This window comes from Pogona vitticeps, chromosome 3 (genome assembly GCF_051106095.1).
Source record: "Pogona vitticeps strain Pit_001003342236 chromosome 3, PviZW2.1, whole genome shotgun sequence".
Lineage (NCBI taxonomy): Eukaryota > Metazoa > Chordata > Lepidosauria > Squamata > Agamidae > Pogona > Pogona vitticeps.
This window is the reverse complement of record NC_135785.1, coordinates 264688740-264706963: the sequence shown is the minus strand read 5'-3', so window position 1 is coordinate 264706963 and position 18224 is coordinate 264688740. Positions and strand designations below refer to the sequence as shown.

Here is an 18224-nt window from a genome sequence, read left to right as displayed (position 1 = left end):
TCAGAATTACAAACAGCTTGTTGTCCAAGTAACTTTTCCAAGGTCCGGAATTACAAACAGGAAGGCATCCAGTTAAATTTTTTCATTCGGGGAAAAACCATAGAGAGAGTAGGGGCCCTCTCAGGCTTAGCCGGTGGGTGCCCACCTCTGACGCTGATCTACAGCTTCATCCCAGAAGCAGCAGGAGATTCTTTGAGCAGCGGTGCCGGTACAGTAATACTCTCACATCAGAAGTCGGAAACGAGTCCAGGGGGGCCCTTTTAAGAAGGGCGATTGAAAAAGAAACACACGGGCTCGGATCCAAGGGCACAGGGGCCAACGGGCACGGTGCTCTCCATTTTCTGTGCCCCTCTCCCATAGCTTCTGCCATATAAATATGGGAGAAGATATACTTGCGTCATGTGTACGAGGTACAAGGTGGTAGTTGGGTGGGGGATAGATCCTTGAAAGAGAGCAACGGGAGGATAGCAGAGGGATGATCACAAAGGCGGCGGGGGAGGGGGGGAGAGAACCAGAGACCCTTAGCAAACAGAGGTGCCACTGTCGGTGCACCATTCTGTGAAAGTGACGCCCACCAGCCAAAGGCGAGCAAAGCTGACGGTTCTCTTATTTCTCCATTAGAGGCGGCCAGGCTGGGGCTGAAGGACACCCCCTCCCCAGCCGTGCGGCCCATTCTGTTCGCCAAGGCCCATCCGAAAGGGCTAGTTCAACACCAGCCATTGGGGGGAGGGAAGAGGGATGGATGGCATAAAACACACTTCTCCATCGTCCGACCAGTGGGCAGGTGCCCCTGCCTCAACCGGCTGCAGGAAGCCATCCAAAGGTCGCTTCCTGGGTCGTTTCAGCCAGGACAGCCGCAAAACTCAAAATTGGGGGGGGGGGGGGAAGCCCTCGGAAAAGGAGACCGGGTGCTGCAAAAGGAGTTGGGAAAAACCAGAATGTGCAGTGGGGAAGGAAGCCCCATCAACCGAAAGTGAGATAGGGCTGGGGCAAAAAAAGAAAAGATAAATTATATCTGTATCTATATGTTGTTGTGGCATGGTGGCCCTGTAGGCTAAACCGCAGAAGCCTCTGTGCTGCAAGGTCAGAAGACCAGCAGTCGTAAGATCGAATCCACGCGACGGAGGGAGCTCTTGTTGCTTGTCTCAGCTCCTACCAACCTAGCAGTTCAAAAGCATGCAAAATGCGAGTTGATAAATAGGTACCACCTCGGTGGGAAGGTAAAACGGCGTTCCCTAGTCACGCTGGCCACGTGGCAACGGGAACTGTCTTCAGAAAAGCGCTGGCTCTACTGCTTGGAGGCGGGGATGAGCACCGCGCCCTAGAGTCGGACACGACTGGACTAAAAATGTCAAGGGGAACCTTTACTTTTACCTATATGTTGTTGTGATGAGCCTGTGAAGTGGCCTCCTTCCTATGGGGACTCAATGAAGGAGCCATCTCCAGAACGTCCGGTCCTCAACCGCCCTGCTCAGTTCTTCTAAACCCAAACCTGTGGCTTCCTTGAGGGAGTTGGTCCATCTTGTATCAGGTCTTCCTCTTTTCCCGCTGCCTTCCACCTTTCCCAGTGAATCCTGCCTTCTCCAGCGGTGCCTGGAGTCGGATAGCCTCAGTTCTGCCTCTACAGAGATGTTGCTCTAGACAGATCTCCCCCAGTTTCTCTTTCTCTTTTGCAAATATCATTGAAACGCGCACTGCGCCCAGCATCCCTGACCGCTGGCTCTGCGACCAAAAGCTCCTGTGGTGTTGGGGTCCAGCAACATCTGGAGCATCCCATTTTGCCCACCCATGATGCAATGCTCTTTCCTGAGGCACCCTGGGAACTGCAGTTCCGTGAGGGAGCTCAGCGTTCTGTCTGGGGCAGAGGTCTGTTTTACCCCACCGTGGGTCCCCACTGAACTACATTTCCCACAGTTCCCTGGGGAGAGGAGTTTCCCCCATTGAATCACTTTAAAGGCCAAGATTTGGGGCCTCAGATGGGGCGGTGCAGGCAATATGAACCGGACAAACCTCCCACTAAAGCCAGTCAGACCAGCTACACTGGGATCCCACTGACTTCAATCGGCTTAGTCTGGATCCCTGTCCAACCTCCAGAGGCTTTCTCCCTGTCCAAACTCTTCCTGCAGCTGAGCCTCTTGAGCTGACCAAGAAATTATGGCAAAAGTCTGGGAAAGGCTGAGCTACTTATAATGCCCATAACGTCCATATCGGTATCTCGCTAGCAATAAGATTGGACTGGCCAGACTCAGTTACATCCCGACCCTGATCTTCTGGAACACTCCAGACCCCCTCCCTGGACTCTTTCAGACATGTCCCAAAGTCACCCCCACCCACCCACCCAAAGGAAGTGGTTCGAGACCGCTACCCCAGAACCATGGAACTCCCTGCCCCTGGAGACCCAAAGCGACCATATGTACTGGAAGCCTTCCTCTCCGTTTCTTGTTTTGTGGTGTTTTTGAGGCACACAGAGGCACGGTGACCTCCTCTCTTTGTCCCAGAAGGTGTTTTGTGAGCACCCTGGAGTTTGTGTGCACTTCATTTACCTCCTTGGCAATGTTACTGCACGCTCCTTAAATGATAGACTAGCCCAGGATTAAAAGCAGGTAAAACCAAGTCACACGAATCCCTGCCTGCTTCTGCTCTTTGTGCCCTCGAGGTAGAGAACGGTTTGCAGAAAAGACAGAACCACCCACGCTGGTCAAAGGCAGGTGAACGGCCACCCACCGCCCAAGGGCCGCTTCGGTCCAGAGAATTTTGCACATCCTCTATAATATTCTGAGGCAAACAGGGCAACTCTGCCCCGCTAGGAAACAGCCACAAAAGGCCCTTTTTATGTCTCAGGGATGCCTGAAGTTTGCAATCTGTGCTTTGGATGGAACAACTACGTGACCTCTGGTTTCAGAGAGACGTGAAATTTCTTAAAACCCCGAGAGAAATGCTTGCTGTCCCGCACTGTTCACACACCGAGAGAGAACATGTTCCTTCCAAAGGGGGGGGGGGCAGAGACACACTCTAAAATAGGCAGGGGAGAAGACGGGGGGGGACGGTGACCAGGAGCAACGGGGGGGGGGCTGCAGAAGGGAGCCGGGAGGAGGCAGCTGTTCAGCACCTGGGGATGGGACGGCAGCTGGAGAAAGGGGGCGCAGGGAGACGCTTCCCTACCTCGGGGCTTTCCTCCGGCAATGCAGGAGACCCCAGGTCTCTGCTAGGGAGGAAGAGCTCTGTGTGAAACAGAAAGCTTGCCGGCCCTGCCCGACCCTCAGCCAAGAGAGAACTCTCTCTCTCTCTCTCTCTGGTTCTTTCCTCTCGGTCAGAGCGGGGCTGGGCGGCCGGGAGAGGAGGAAGGCGAGGTCCCGATCCCGCCCCGCTCTCGGCTCCCTCCCCTCTGCAAACCCTCCCGTCGGCTTCGGCAAGGAGGAGAAGAGCGGCTCCCCTCCTGGGGTCGAGACCGGCCAGAGTCCCTGGGGAGGATCGGCGGGGGGGGGGGGGAGACGGAAGGGAATGGAGAGCGGGGCTTCCCAACCTGGGTTTCCCCCCCCGGCGCTCTCGGGCCAAGAGGGGGCACCGCTGGGTGGGGGGGCGGCTAAAAGGACCGGGGGGGGAAGAGGTGGTGTTTTCCCCTCCTCTCCCAAACGCGTGGCTTCCAGAAGCTGCAGGACGCCTTGGGAGCCCCGGCCCGCGCCCCGCCCTCGACGCCAGACTCCCGAGTCGGACCCTTTCGGAGCCGTTCCCGAGCGGCCCGGGGCCCCGAGGGCGCCCGCTTCGCCTCCAGCCCGGCCGGCGCCCGGCGCCCCGCCACCGGCCCTGCCCTGCCCTGCCCTTCCCGGCCGGCCCGAGCGCGCGACCCGCCGAGGGGGGGGGGAGCAGTCCGGCCACGCCCGCCCCACGAGCGGAGCCCGCTTGCCCCCCCCCCCCCGACAGAGCCGTCGGCGGCGGGCCGTCCCGTCATAAGGGAAGGAGGGAAGGAAGGAAAAGAAAGAAAAGCAAGCAAGGAAAGCGAAGGGACGGGACGGGACCAGCGGGAGCGAAAGGCGCCGCCTCGCACCAAGTGGGGACCAGAGTTTCCCGAGACACGCCCGCGCTCCCTTCCCCCCCCGGAGTGGGAGGGCATCCCCTCTTCTCTCTCCCCCCCCACCCCCCCACCCCATCCCCAAGACGCCCCCAAAGGCGGCGGAGGGACCTTACCTGGAGCGTGTCCGAGCCCGCCGCCGCCGCCGCCGCCGCCGCTTCTTCGGCCTTCAGGAACACCTGCTGGCCCCGCCTGAAAAATTGAACAGCGGCAATGAGGATGTGGGGCAGGATGAGGACCATGCTGGCTGCCCTCCCGGCCGCGCCCGCCGGCCGCACCGAGCGGCGCCCGGGACTCGAACACGCGCGCTCGCCGCCGGGCCGGCCGCCGCCCCCGCCCCCGCCAGCCGGGCGCGCGCCTCTCCCTCCCTGCCGGCCGGCCTGCCTGCCTGCCTGCGGCGGTGGCGGACACGCGCGCGCGTGCCTTGTCGTCCACACCTGCTCCCAAAAGGGCAGCCGGGCATCCCCGCTCCCTCTGCCGCGGGAAGCCAGAAGCCAGAGAGAGAGAGAGAGAGAGAGAGAACGAAAGAACGAAAGAAAGTCTGGGCGCAGCAAAAGGCCGGGCGCGGCTCTCCCGTCCTGGCCGGGGGGGGGGGGGCGCCTGGGGGTCCCAAGCCGCTGGAGGAGGGGAAGGCTAGGCTGCCCTGCCCGGCCCGCCCCCCCCCCCCGGCCAGCGCGCTACTTTTCAGACTCTTCTTCTTCATCAACTTAGGGTTGCTTTCAGCTCTGCCATTCTCAATTATGCACCTGATTCCCAAGAAGCCGGAATACATGTTTGTTTATTTAGAAACATCTGTTTTACTTGAGTTATACATCTCCTGTTTCTATCCTGCATTCCTCCCAACATCAGACCCACATGGCCCGTTGGTGTCGTAGGAATAGTTACCACCACACCTGTTTTGTTTGCTCGCTTGTTTGTTTGTTTTTGGTTATTCTGTCAACATTCCTCCTCCCCTCCTGTGGGCTCAGAGCAGCCGACCTGGCTGTTCTCCCTTGGAACACCCCCCCCTCAAAAAAGAGGTGCGTCAGGCTAAGAGAGAAGGATAGACCGAGGTCACCCCAGGAAATCTAACTGCCATGTGACAAAGACTTGCGCCAAAGGGTTAAAAAACAAACCAACCCCAGAATCTTGATAGAGCTAAAATGAAAGAACAGATGCAGAGAAAGCACACATATTAAAACTCCATTAAACGCATTATCACATGAAAAATCCACTCAATTAAACCGTTTTAGAACCCTTTAAAATCAACTCATTTAAAAAAGCAGAAGTGAAAAATGACAGCAACCCCGTGGAACGCCCATTGCCAGGGGACGCCCTCCTCCTTTTACCCCCTGGGAGGTTGTAGCATTCCATAATATTCATTTTTCTTTATTTTTAACTTTGCAAATCCTTCCCTCCGCTAGCCGTGCTGCTCTTTTTGTGCAGCAGGCGCTACGGCACCTCTCTCGCTGGTACTAAAGCCACGTGAAACTGGCAGTTCTGTCAGCTTCCGAGTGCGAAATGTGAGCCAGGGTGCCTTTGCCTCAGACAGCAAAGAGTCTTGGGATGGCCCCTGGCACTCCCACCCACTGCAGGACAACTTCTACACAGGGAAGCCCTTCTTTTGAGGCCAGGGCAGGATCGACAGGCGATTTCCCCCCCCCCCAAGAGGGGCCCTTGCTTCACATTTCAGAGGAAAAAAATGAAGGAAGGGACCTCAAGAGTGGATCAAGCCCATGGCGTGCATGAGAGAAAGTGAAAAATCTCTACCACATTCGTGATTTTATAGACCTGGATTACACCCCACTTGCTTTTAGTGAAACTGGAGAAGAACTTGAAAAACGTTACTTGTTCGGACTACACCTGGCAGAGTCTCCTAGCCAACAGCTGTGCTGGCAGAAGGATATCAATTTCTCTCTCTCGTCTCATCATCTGCAGAGCTGGAAGGCACCCTAGGGATCATCCAGTCCAGCCCCTGACAAGGAAGCCCAGTTGGGGGAATCAAACTCCCAACCTCTGACTCTGCAGACAGATGCCTGAACACCACACAGCTATCTGTAGGTTCAGCACAGACAAAAGAAAATCAGAAATTGCCCACGTTATTTGAAATGAAATGTAGCTTCTTCTTCAAAGACAGTTTGCCTGACACAGGGAGAAACTGGATTTCCTGTATTGCACAAGGCCCACAGACAAATGGAGATCATTTTTTTTACTACCTTGTTGGGGAAAGGAACAGTTTTATGTATGCACCATTAATTTCTCTGTGCAAGTTTCCCCCACTCCACCCAGCCTTCTTCTGAAAATCTTGCAGGAAATCTCATGGGGCTTCTTGCTATTTTTGTGTTTGTTTTTGCTGGAAGAAATGTCAAGCGGCACAGGGTGGATTACAAAGTCCTGTGTAGAGCAGCGCCTTTCCTGCGCAGGATTCTCTTGAAAAGGACAGAAGAAACATGAGGTGGTACAGGTGTGTTGGGATTCCGGAGCAGAATAGCATGTTTTCTGCACAGGAGTCCGGAGAAAGGACACGAAGCTGCACAGAATGTGGCCGTTTCCTGTGTAGGACAATGGGTGAAAAATGAAAAATGAAAATAATAAAAAGTGGAAATGACCTTGAGTTTCTTGTTTTCATGGGAAATCAGGACATTTTTGCTGATGCTGAGAGAAGTCTGGCCTGGGCGTCTTTCCGTGGCAAAACACAGACATTAGCTGAGAATGAGAAATTTTACAATAACTAATTGTATTCCGATGGTCCCTTTTGACCTTCAAGACCCTCAACCCATCTACACTGACTTAACAGCAGGACGGTTCCCAGCCAGTTGCCGGTTGCCGACATTGCCAGCTTTCTGATGGTTTGCAAAAACCCTGGAGCTACTAAAGGACAAAACGCCCATCATATGGGTGAAGCAAGCTTGCTCGCTGCCGCTGGATTATACTTAGGAACCCAACTGATTCCAATTAAAGGAAAGGATTTCCATCAAACTTAGGAGGAGAACTTCATGACTGTCAGAGCCATGTGACAGTGGAAAGGGCCATCTTAGAAGCCGGTGGAGTTTTTCCAACAATTGGCCCTCTGTCGAGGGCACTTTCACGGTGGCTTTCCGGCATCAGGAGAAGGAGGTTGGACTAGATGACCCTTAGGATCCCTCCCAGCTCTGAATGTCTAGGGTTTGACGTGCCCTCTCCAGGAAATAATGCTTCCTCGTGCACTCCCTTTCATCCCGCCGATTTTGCAAGTGCCTCAAGATGAACGAGCCGAAAGCCGTGCCATATTTCAAGGCAAAGAACCAGAGACCAGAAAGGGTCTGGTGTGTGAAGGCAGATTCTTCTAGCAGGATCATTTTGAATTCTTCTAGCAGGATCATTTTTCTGCTTGGCTTCATCAGCTGCACAATGCAGACCTAAGTTCACTAAACTGTTTAGCACCCTCCCCATTTGATGTTAAAAGGGGGGGGGGAGGTTAACCCAAGATGTACTCAATTTTTAAAGTGTCTCCTCTCTCTTTCTGCATTAGGTTGCACTGTATGTGTCCCATTCCTTTCCTTCACCCTCCCTGCATTCCCTAAAGCACCAATCAATCAGTTCCATCCTCCCCATCCGTCGCATGAGTGGAAAAACCAGAGCAACCCTAAACATGTGTAGAGTGCCTTTTTCTCATTAACAATGACAATCCCTAGGAAACAGGAGGAGGGGGAGCAATCCAGCCTCCACCAGCCTGGCGTCTTTTCTTCTTTTTCTTTTTTTGCAGTCAGGACTACAAATCCCATCTGCCGAGCCAGCCCACATGGCTTCTGGAGGATCAGAGCCGGTATCCGGCATGGTTCATGGGGGCTGCTGGGGAAGGCAGGTCGGGGTGGTGGTAGTTTGTGGTGTTACACCTCTGCAGCCACTACAGTTCTGACATTTCTGTAGCTTAAGATGTTGGAACGAGAGAAGTGAGGATAAATCATGCTTTCCTGCAATTAGCCGCTTGCTTGGGAATGAGCAGGGAGCAAGAGTCCGCCTCTGTTCCTTGCCCGCAACGACTTTCTTCCCACCAGAAAAGGCTTGGTTGGAAAGAGTGTCAAGGCCTGGGGGGGGGGGGTTGTTAAGCAAACTAACCCCTCCACCCCTTGGACAGAGAAAGCCTCGTTCCTCATTCAGGTCCTTGGAGCTGCGGCGTGGCATTTTCATTTGCTCCGTTCGGTGCACCAAAAGCATGCAAAGTTGAATCCTCTCATGTACTGTATATCCCAGCCATCCTGCTTCATCAAGATTAAACAGTATGAAAAGTGAACAAAGTTACTTTCTGCCACGTTCCTGCCCAGCCAATTAATCGAGCAAATCTTTGGGGAACCGGACCGAGCCGGCCTCATCATGGAGGAAGAGCTTCCATTTCATTTCCTAGTTATTATTGGATAGACGTCCACCCGCTTGCACCTTTTAATCTATTCGTCAATCTCGCCGTCGGAGAAAAGGTTCCACTTTGTCTTTAATAATTTGGTGTGAGGAGAGATGTCTAGCAGCCGGTATCTGTACTAACTGAGGTTAATCAGAGCTCTAAATTGCATTGTCCCTGAGCAGAAGCCCAGCTTATATGCGTCAAAATCTGGAAAAGCAACATTTACAGAGCTTGGCTGTGGAATTTTAGGAGCTGTAGTTTATATATATATATACAGCTCCCAGAATTCCATATATATATATATTTCTATAAAGCTCTCTCTTCCAAGCTCTTTTCTAGGCTCCTGCTGTGTTCTTGCGGCTCACTTTTGACATAGAAGGGAATTTTATTTTATTTTATTTATAGGCTGCCTTTCTACTGATAAGGAAACCCAAGCCAGCACACAATATTAGAAAGAATAGAATTAAAAACACAGTAAGTGAAACATTAGAAACAATGACACTATACACTAATGAAAATACAATTGAATAATCAAAAGCAAGTAAACAAAAACTATCTTATCCGTAAAAGGCATTCAGGGTCTCCCATCATGGATGCTTAAAAGCCTGCCTGAAAAGATGCTTTCCGGTTACGGGAACTTGGCCATCCTGGGTCCCTCACACGATCCCTCCTCCTCTCTTCCTTCCGCTTTTCAGAAGGGGAGACCGGAAACCTCCAGCCCAGATGTGGCCCTCCATGGTGGCTTTAACCAGGAGGAACTCCTTGGAGAATCTTCTGTCCCTGACAAACGGGTGGCTGACGACTACGGCTGTTTGGGCAAACGCTCCCAATCCAACCCTGGACCACAGGACCGAGGGCAGGGACAAGATACCTCGCCCTGCGTCAAAACCTAATCAGATCTGCATACGTTTCACCGAGCATTTCTTAACAGCCACCTGGGGCTTATTCAGCGTTCCTATGAGCAGAGTCTCTTCACTGAACAGATTACATCTGTTCCTCCGTCGACTGTCATCTTTCCATCTCTCATGACGTCACCTGGGGTCTCTCACTGGGTCTCTCCAGCGCTCGGGTGCCAAACTCTCCCAGCTGCTCAGAGTCACCTTGTGTCTTCACATACCTCCCGAGGCGGGTTTCACACCCCACTCCCCAGCCCCAGTGGCAGACGTGGGCTTCTGCCCCCTCTTCTTTCTGTCTTTTTTGGGGGTGGGATGGATGGATGCTTCTTCCCACTCCCGCAGAGTTCTCCCTTGCTATCTCTAAGGAGCTCCCAAGGATTGGATCCTGCCCCTTCTTGGGTACTTCCCTGCTTGGAACCACCTCCCAGAACACGTGGGTGATGATCCTGGCACCTCCCTTCCTTCCAGAGTTCGGGAAAGTTATCCTGCAGACTCCAGCACCCAGAATCCCCTAGCTAGCCTGTTTTGCACCCAAAAAGTTACTTCCCCAGGGGGTCTGGCAGAGCTGCTTAGTTCCCTTAACTACTACAGGTAATTGAAGGGCAGGCAGAGACCTTGTCTTTTTGCTTTCATGTAAGAAAAAGGAATTTTTGCAACAAGAGATAATTTTTTTTTCTCAGTGGCTGAGATATTTTTTTGTTGAGGATGGGGAGAAGGCCAAGAAGAGTTCATGAAATCTGTGCTTCCGAGTTCCCTGTTTTAATGACATGCAAAGCAACCCAAGTATGAACGTCTTCATGAACGTTGCAAGAAATCAAAGAGGTTGGCATGGGGAGGGGGGTGTTGATGCTCATCCCCTCTCCAACGTAAGAAGGGTGGTACCTATCCTGGCAAGTGAGACAATTTGCCAGCGTTGTCCAAATCTAGAACGCACAGGTACAATGTTGGCAGTGAATATCCCAGAGCTTAGAAAAAGTCACTTCCTTGGCCAATAAACTCTCTCAGAGTCCCTTGGCTCAATTCTGGTTGATAGATTCTTAGAGACGTCACCAATTTTAAAAAGTAACTTTTCCAGGCTCTGGGAGATTTGCCCAGTCCCCTGGTTCCACTTGCTCAAAGCGGTTCACTTGCCAGATCTCAGGGGACAATTCAACGTGAAGAATGGGTTATATGAGACCAAAGATGCTGGCCTAGGTTCCTTAACAGTTAATAGGCCAAGTAGCCATGAGGCCTCCAGGGTTGGCTAATGGCTCTTAATGGCCAGCCAGGCCCTGAAAAGGGGAGGTCGCTCTTCCCACCCACCCACCCCTCCACCCCCTCTGACTCTGGCATCCTTAAATCCAGATTACCTTAATTTTCTGTGTATAAGACACCCCCATGTATAAGACGCCCCCCACTTTTCTAATCCAAAATCAAGCAATCTAAGTGGGGCTTAGCAAGGGTGGGGGGGGGAAGGGATCAAAGCTCTGCAGGATCGCTTTGATCCCTGCTTTCCCCTTCACTTGTTTTTGTTTTCTCCTCAGCTTACATCCGTGTATAAGATGACCCTCAATTTTTAGTCTAAATATTTTAGACAAAAATATATTCTTATACACGGAAAAATATGGTATACCCCTGCAGGGGGCAAGGAAGGAACAACCTGCCCCCTTGGAAAGAACGAAGCCGGAGCAGGCTTTCCCAGCTACCTAAGGAGGGAACGGTGGGTGCTGTAGTCCAACACACCTAATGGGCTCCCAGATGGGGAAGTCCGGGCTTGATTATTTCTAAGAGCCGAGATGCTCCACCAGAAGACCCAATGGGGAGTCCCCTCAGACTTCACCGTGTCTTTTGGCACCACAGAAAAAGAGCCTCCACCAGGGATCCTGGCTGCTTGGGACTCAAACTCTACGAACACCACAGCCAGCATCACCCGCGGCCTGGCTGGCTGGGGGATTCTGGGGATTGTAGTCCAAAAAGAGCAACCCTCCCGAAGGGTGGCTTCCACCCAACCTGCCTATTTTGTAGCTCAAGGGTGGGCAAACCGCAGCCTTCTCCAGAGGAGGTTGGACTCCGACTCCCATGAGGCATATCCGGCTGATGATGAAGCAGGCTGGGAGTTGTAATCCAGCATCACCTGGAGAGGTGCACAGTGCCCCTCCTCGTTGTTAAAAAAAAAAAAAAAGAGGACGCCGCAATTATCTCAACATCCGGTTAACTCTCCCGGGGCCTCATCCTGCCTGGGGACCACAGCCAAAGCAACCCAAAGGGTTTCCAGGTATCCTTGTCGCTCAGGAAAGCGGAGCAACCCTAAGCGGTTGCAGATGTCTCTTGCAAGACAGGTGAAACCAAAAGGTGCACAGATGCACAGACCAACCTGTGCCTTCGTCCTGAATCTGCAAAACAGAAGCTTTGCATGTACAGCATTTGGTTCCTCTCTCCATTCATTCTGCAGGGTTGAACCTCGTCTGCGAAGACGTTCCCGCCTGCTCCCCATGAGGCTGCTCTACCGGGTGAGTGACCGCTCAACATCAGCCTGATGTGCTCGTCTATTGCTGACACCCCCCCCCAGGGGTGCCCACGATTCTTAGAGGTCTGTTATGGAAGCGGTGCCATCACACAGCTGTCCCCCCCCCCAATTGAAGGGCAGCGCCCGAGGGCGACCTCAGAGGCCAAGGGCCGGCTCTCCTTTGGGTGGAATGCAGCTCACCCCTGCATGACCTCTGACCCTTGGCCAGGCCAGGTCTGTTGGCGGGTTTGGCCAACCCGAAGCAGAGATCAGCACCAGCGCCAGCACCAGCGCAGTCAAGAGTTCAGCACGATAAAAACAATGCTGCTTCTCTTCCTATTTATTGCCTCCCAGCAACGGGAACACCCGAGATATATTACGGCCTCTGCCTCATTTAGCTAATGTGGTCAATAGCTGCCCAGAAACCTGTTCCTGGTGATCTCATCCAAGACCTTTTACAGAGGGAAACCAGAAGGAGAAATGAAACTTCTAGCTTCAGGAGAAAAGATCTGGAGCATTCCCATTTCAAACCGAAATGCAAACTTCGGTACCCATTCTGCCAATAAGCAACACAAAGCTACCGTCCCCAATGTTCGCTGGACTTTTCATAAGCGTGAAATTAGTAATAATCAGGGGCGTGCAATCCATCCCGACTTAACGGCAACCCTTTCCCGGGTTTTCCAGGTAGCGAATCCTCAGAAGGGGTTTTCCCTCCCCTTCCTTCTGGGGGCAGTTCTGGGTCCGCTGTGCAGCTGGCCCAAGGCCACCCAGGCCGGCTCTGGGGAGGCACCCTGGGGAATCAGATTCCCACCCAACTCACTGAGCTATCCAGACAGCTTAATAATGGCTTGCCCTCAAGTCCATTTCTGACTTATGCCAAACCTGTCCCAGGTTTTCCAGGTAGAGAGCACATAGAAGTAATTTGCCATCCCTTTCTTCTGGGGAGTGGGGGGGTGGGGGGGTCCTGGGACTATGAAGCTTGCCAAAGACCACACAGGCTGGCTCTGTTTCACAGGTGGCTCAATGAGGAATCGAACTCCCAACCTCCGGCTCTGCTGACAGAGACTTAAACCACATCCAGCCAGCCTCTAACATCTATCTGAAGAGGTGGTAAAGGGCACTTGTCGGCTAGAGGCGAGTCCTGAAGACCTATTTATAAATGAAAGCAATCTCTCCTTCCTTCCTTCCTTCCTTCCTTCCTTCCTTCCTTCCTTCCTTCCTTCCTTCCTTCCTTCCTTCCTTCCTTCTATCCATCATCAGCTCCTTCCTTCCTTCCACCATCAGCTTCCTTCCTTCCTTCCTTCCTTCCTTCCTTCCTTCCTTCCTTCCTTCCTTCCTTCCTTCCTTCCTTCCTTCCTTCCTTCCTTCCTTACTTCCTTACTTACTTACTTACTTACTTACTTACTTACTTACTTCTATCCATCATCAGTCCTTCCTTCCTTCCTTCCTTCCTTCCTTCCTTCCTTCCTTCCTTCCTTCCTTCCTTCCTTCCTTCCTTCCTTCCTTCCTTCCTTCCTTCCTTCCTTCCTTCCTTACTTACTTACTTACTTACTTACTTACTTACTTACTTACTTACTTACTTCTATCCATCATCAGCTCCTTCCTTCCTTCCACCATCAGCTCCTTCCTTCCTTCCTTCCTTCCTTCCTTCCTTCCTTCCTTCCTTCCTTCCTTCCTTCCTTCCTTCCTTCCTTCCTTCCTTCCTTCTATCCACCATCAGCTCCTTCCTTCCTTCCTTCCTTCCTTCCTTCCTTCCTTCCTTCCTTCCTTCCTTCCTTCCTTCTATCCACCATCAGCTCCTTCCTTCCTTCCTTCCTTCCTTCCTTCCTTCCTTCCTTCCTTCCTTCCTTCCTTCCTTCCTTCCTTCCTTCCTTCCTTCCTTCCTTCCTTCCTTCCTTCCTTCCTTCTATCCACCATCAGCTCCTTCCTTCCTTCCTTCCTTCCTTCCTTCCTTCCTTCCTTCCTTCCTTCCTTCCTTTCCCAAGCTGTCTTTTTCCCAGTAGAGGAACAAGGTGGTTCACAGATAGATTTAAAACCGTACCCAGGTTAAACAACAACAACCCAATAAATTGCAGCACTCAAAAACAAAATATACTTTTAAAAGACTAGTAGTATTAAAGCAATTTAAACCATTCTAAAAACACATCATAATAACAACCACCATGCACAGCACTTCCCGGCCCTTCGGTCCAATTTAATACAGAAGCCTCCTGCAGGAAGAAAGAGGGAAGCCTTTGCTGCTCACCCAGAGGGATAGAGTTCCCTTTTGAAGGACCGGTTAAGCAATGCTCCTCCTGACAGACAGATCTATGGCCTCTGAGCATGTGCAGAACAATCACAGCCAACACCACTAGATAACTGTGTAAGTTGAAGTGATCTGACACACAAAACCCACTTCTGCAAATTTTAAAAAAAAGGAACTTAAAAGTAGCACTCACTTCTGTTTTTTTTTTTAAGGGAAAAAAAATTCCCGTTTGTTTTGTAGTAGGAAAAAAGTTACAATACAATATCATCTAAAGCCTAATCAGTTCTCAAAAATTTGATTTTCCAGTCTACAACATTTATTTATTTAATTTAATTTATTGGATTTCTATCCTGCCCATCTAGACCAAGGCCTACTCTTGGTCTAAATGGTCTACATCCATAAGTCTCCGACTCATGGCGATTCCATGGATGAGCCATGTCCGGAATGCCCTCCCCCAACAGCTCTTGGAAACTCAAGCCTGTGGTTCCCTTTAGGGAGTCAATTCCTCTCATGCTGGGACTTCCTCTCTTCCTGCTGCCTTCCACCTTTCCTAGCATTCTTGTATTTCCCAGAGAATAAAGCCTTCTCATGCCATGCCCAACGGAGGACGAAGGTCTCGGTTAGTCTTGGTTTGTACACGTCTATGCAAAAATGCTTTGTTTACAAGAGAGCAAGTGGGCTGTTTGTCCCTGAAAGTTTGTGCCAGAATAAATCAGCTTTAAGGAAAATCCTTGCCCTTTCTGGTTGTTATTATTCTGTTGGGGATTTTACGCCGGCTGGATAACTCAGTGGTTTAGCTATTGGGCTGTGAGCCAAAGTTTGGGAGTTCAGTTTGGGAGTTCAGTTTGGGAGTTCAGTTCCCCACCACCACCCTGTGCTTTCTGCAACTACAGCCAGCCTAGGTGGCCTTGGGCCAGCGCACCCGCCAGAAGAAAAGAAGGAGAAACCAGTTTTGCATCTTCTGTACCCTAAAAGGTGTTGCTATAAGTCAGCATTGAGCTATAATTGCAATTAATAATGAGCTTAAAGACCACCAGTAGTGAATAATTAGTTGGACTGTGTTACTTGGCCTGAGGTGTAGATGTTTGTATTTTTAGTGGGGGACTTCTAGTGGGTGGGGAGTGTTTGGGGAATGTTATGTGTGTGCATGTGTCTGGTCTCTGGGTGTCTGTGAATTTCGTTGTATGGTATACTGTGTATATACTTACAATGACAATAAATTATTATTATTATTATTATTATTATTATTATTATTATTATTATTATTATTATTATTATTATTATTATAAGATACAGTAGATGTTTCTTCCACCCAGTTTCACTCCTCCTTTGCCTGAATCTAGGTGGGCTTTTCATAGGATAGCTTCTGCAGACAGACGGGGCAGTTAAGGGGATAAAATACACCCTTGTCGGATGTCTTTGCCTGTAGGAACCCCATGCTGCCTCTCCCTCTTCTGTCCTAACTTGCCCACAATACAGGTGAGGCCTCAGGACCATCGAATGTTGAGCCATACCCACTGCTTTTCAGAGCCACCTCATGATCGAGGTAGTCAAAGCTGGACCAAAAACCCAGGAGCTGTTCAGCCCTGCCAGCTTCTGATGGTACAAACCGTGAGCCCGGGGAGGTCCTTGGCTCTTGTCTGGGAATGATCTGTTGCCAGCATCCACTTCCATGCCTGTTGCCGCTACCCAGTAGATGCCCTTCAGGGGTTTCTCCCCCTCCATCAAATCACTATTTCCTCCCAGTTCAGGACCCCCACCCCACGGGGTGCCAGGAATCCACTGATTCATTCAGAACATCGTTTTATCAAGGGGCAACTTGGCACAACAAGGGTGTGGACATGCGGGGCAAGGCGCCCTGCCCTGAACGCGGATCACGGCCGCTGGTTTCAGAAGCTAAAGGAGAGGCCAGCCTGACTCCTACCCGGAGGAGCGACCACCGGGAAATCTGAGGGATCCCCAGGAAAAAGTTAGGGACCAATCCTGCCTGAAACCTCCCAGAGCCGGTGAGATATGACTACCCGTTTTGTAGCGGCCCCCCGGCCCCCTCTGTTCCTAGGTGCCAACCTTTGCCAAGAGGCAAAGAAAAATCTGAGCATCCTCTCCACCCGGCCAGAAGTCCAGGAAAGCAGCAGAAGAAACAACAAGAGGAAAATAGGACCCATGTCACACCTCCTCTCAAAGCAACAGAGAGGAAACAAGGCAGCCACAAGGAAAGGTCCATGCGCCATCATCCGGAGCATGGAAACCCCGGGGTTCTTTAATCTCACTCAAACCAGAAGGAAAAGACTGTTGCCACCCCTTTTAAATCCCCACCCACAAAAAAAAGAGAGAGTATTCTGTTCCAGTTGCTCTGCCAGCACTTCAGAACGACAGGAGCGAAAGGGGGGGGGACATGTCTCTCTCTCTCCTCTTTTCCTCCTGGAGCCCCAACACCACCACCAACCCGTATTCCAAGAGGATGCTCAAGAACGCCAAAGGAAATAACAATCAGGGAGCACAGCCGCCCTCTGGCGGCCGTTCAGCGGAGCCTCCGCCCGGTCCTTGCAGTTCCCTCCCTTCCACCTTAGGGAAGCCTTGGCTGTTTTCTCATGGCCTGCTTGGCCAGGGGAGGAGTAGTTCCCTTATACGAGTCGGGGGGGGGCCTTCGGCCAGGGGCCAGCCTGCTGACGTCTTGCCCTCAGAACTGCAGGAGGAAACGCAGCCCCCCCCCCCCGGGAGAAGGAAGGGCTGCAGGATAGCCGAGTTCTAGGCATCTCTCTGGCCGTGGAGCGAGAGGTTAAGAGTTCAAGTCCCCCACGGAGACGTCCTAACGGGCTGGACTTGATGATGTCTCGAGTCCCTTCCAGCTGCGCAGTTCTATGATGAAGATGAAGTTCTGTGCAACATCCAAGTTCTGAAATGAATTTGCCAGGGCATCAATGCTACGCATCGAATGCTAAGGTTCCCTGACTTGTTATCTTTTTGGTGGCTTTTCTCTTCGTAGTCATTCCGTGCCATCAACTGACACCCCCCCCCCCACTCATGGCGACCTGAGGGGGGAGCTTTTTCCAAAATGTCAGTGCCCTCCACAGCCCAGCCCAGCTCTTGCAAATCCAAGCCTGTGGTTTCTTTGTGGCTGCACTTCTCAATTGGGGGGGGGAGGAGGTCATAGGGTCCCCCTGGGAAAACCCTGACCCATTGGAAAGGGGCCACAGACTGGAAACTGTTCTTCACACACCACCTTATAAGGTTCATCGCGAGACTTACACAATCCTGATCCAGCCTATATTTCTTCCATATTGTATTTATGGCCATGGCAAAAAAAAAGTTAAAAATGGCTGCTTTAGGGAGTCCGTCCATCTCCTATGTGGCCTTCCTCTTTTCCTGCTGCCTTCAACCAGTGGCTTTCAGATTCCCGTTAATTTAGGTTTGAGTGTGCTTTGAGAAAGAAAGACACACACACACACACACACACACACACACACACAAACTTTGCTCGCTCCAGCAGGCTGGGTGACCATTTGCACAAAGCCACCTCTTGATTACCTGCTCTCGCTTTTTTCTTTCATGTCCACAAGTGGCAATTCCATTATTGAGCTCTTTTGTCCCTCCTCACACACACATTTTTCCATTCATTACGCCCCCGCCCCTGCCCCCCCCATTTCTCAGTGTATGGACGGTTGCCATGGAAAAAAAGCGAAGTGAGGTCAAATGTTAAGTCGGCTTTAATTAACTTCAAGGCCGCTGGTTAGTATTTCTGCTGTCGGGAAGGGACAAAAAAGCTTGTGATGCCGTTTGGGGCAATGACGTGCGCAGGTGTGTGTGTGTGTGTCTTCGATTCGTTGTTGAGGATCCCTGCGCTGTCCATGGATATCGGAGAGCTGCAGGTGAGGAGGAAAGGCAAACAGCCAGGAAAAAGCTCTGCTCGTCCCGTCTGAAACGGGCTGGCCGTGCGGCAGAACGGCCCCGTGACGGTGGCAGGGTAAAACAAAGCAGACGGCTTGCCAATTAAAATGGCCCAGCCTGTGCTCAAAGAATGCCAGTGAAAGAGGAGGCCAAAAGAAGGCCCTCATCTAATTTTAAACGCAGGAAGGGAGATGGCAAGCACTCAAGCACCGCTGGAAGGGGAGGACCTGGAGGTGCGCCAGTTAGACCATCACCTGGGGTGCCAAGCTGAGCTGTGGGGAATG

The 18224-nt window shown here is 51.7% G+C and overlaps 1 protein-coding gene across 1 annotated transcript in view; it reads right to left on the bottom strand.

Moving 5' to 3' along the window:
* The window catches only part of PDE2A (phosphodiesterase 2A), a 350282-nt gene that overhangs the window by 235798 nt on the left and 96260 nt on the right, over positions 1-18224 (bottom strand). The window contains exon 2 of the mRNA XM_072993391.2: positions 4186-4261. Coding sequence (XP_072849492.2) covers positions 4186-4261 — 76 coding nt within the window. The remainder of the gene's footprint in view (positions 1-4185; positions 4262-18224) is intronic.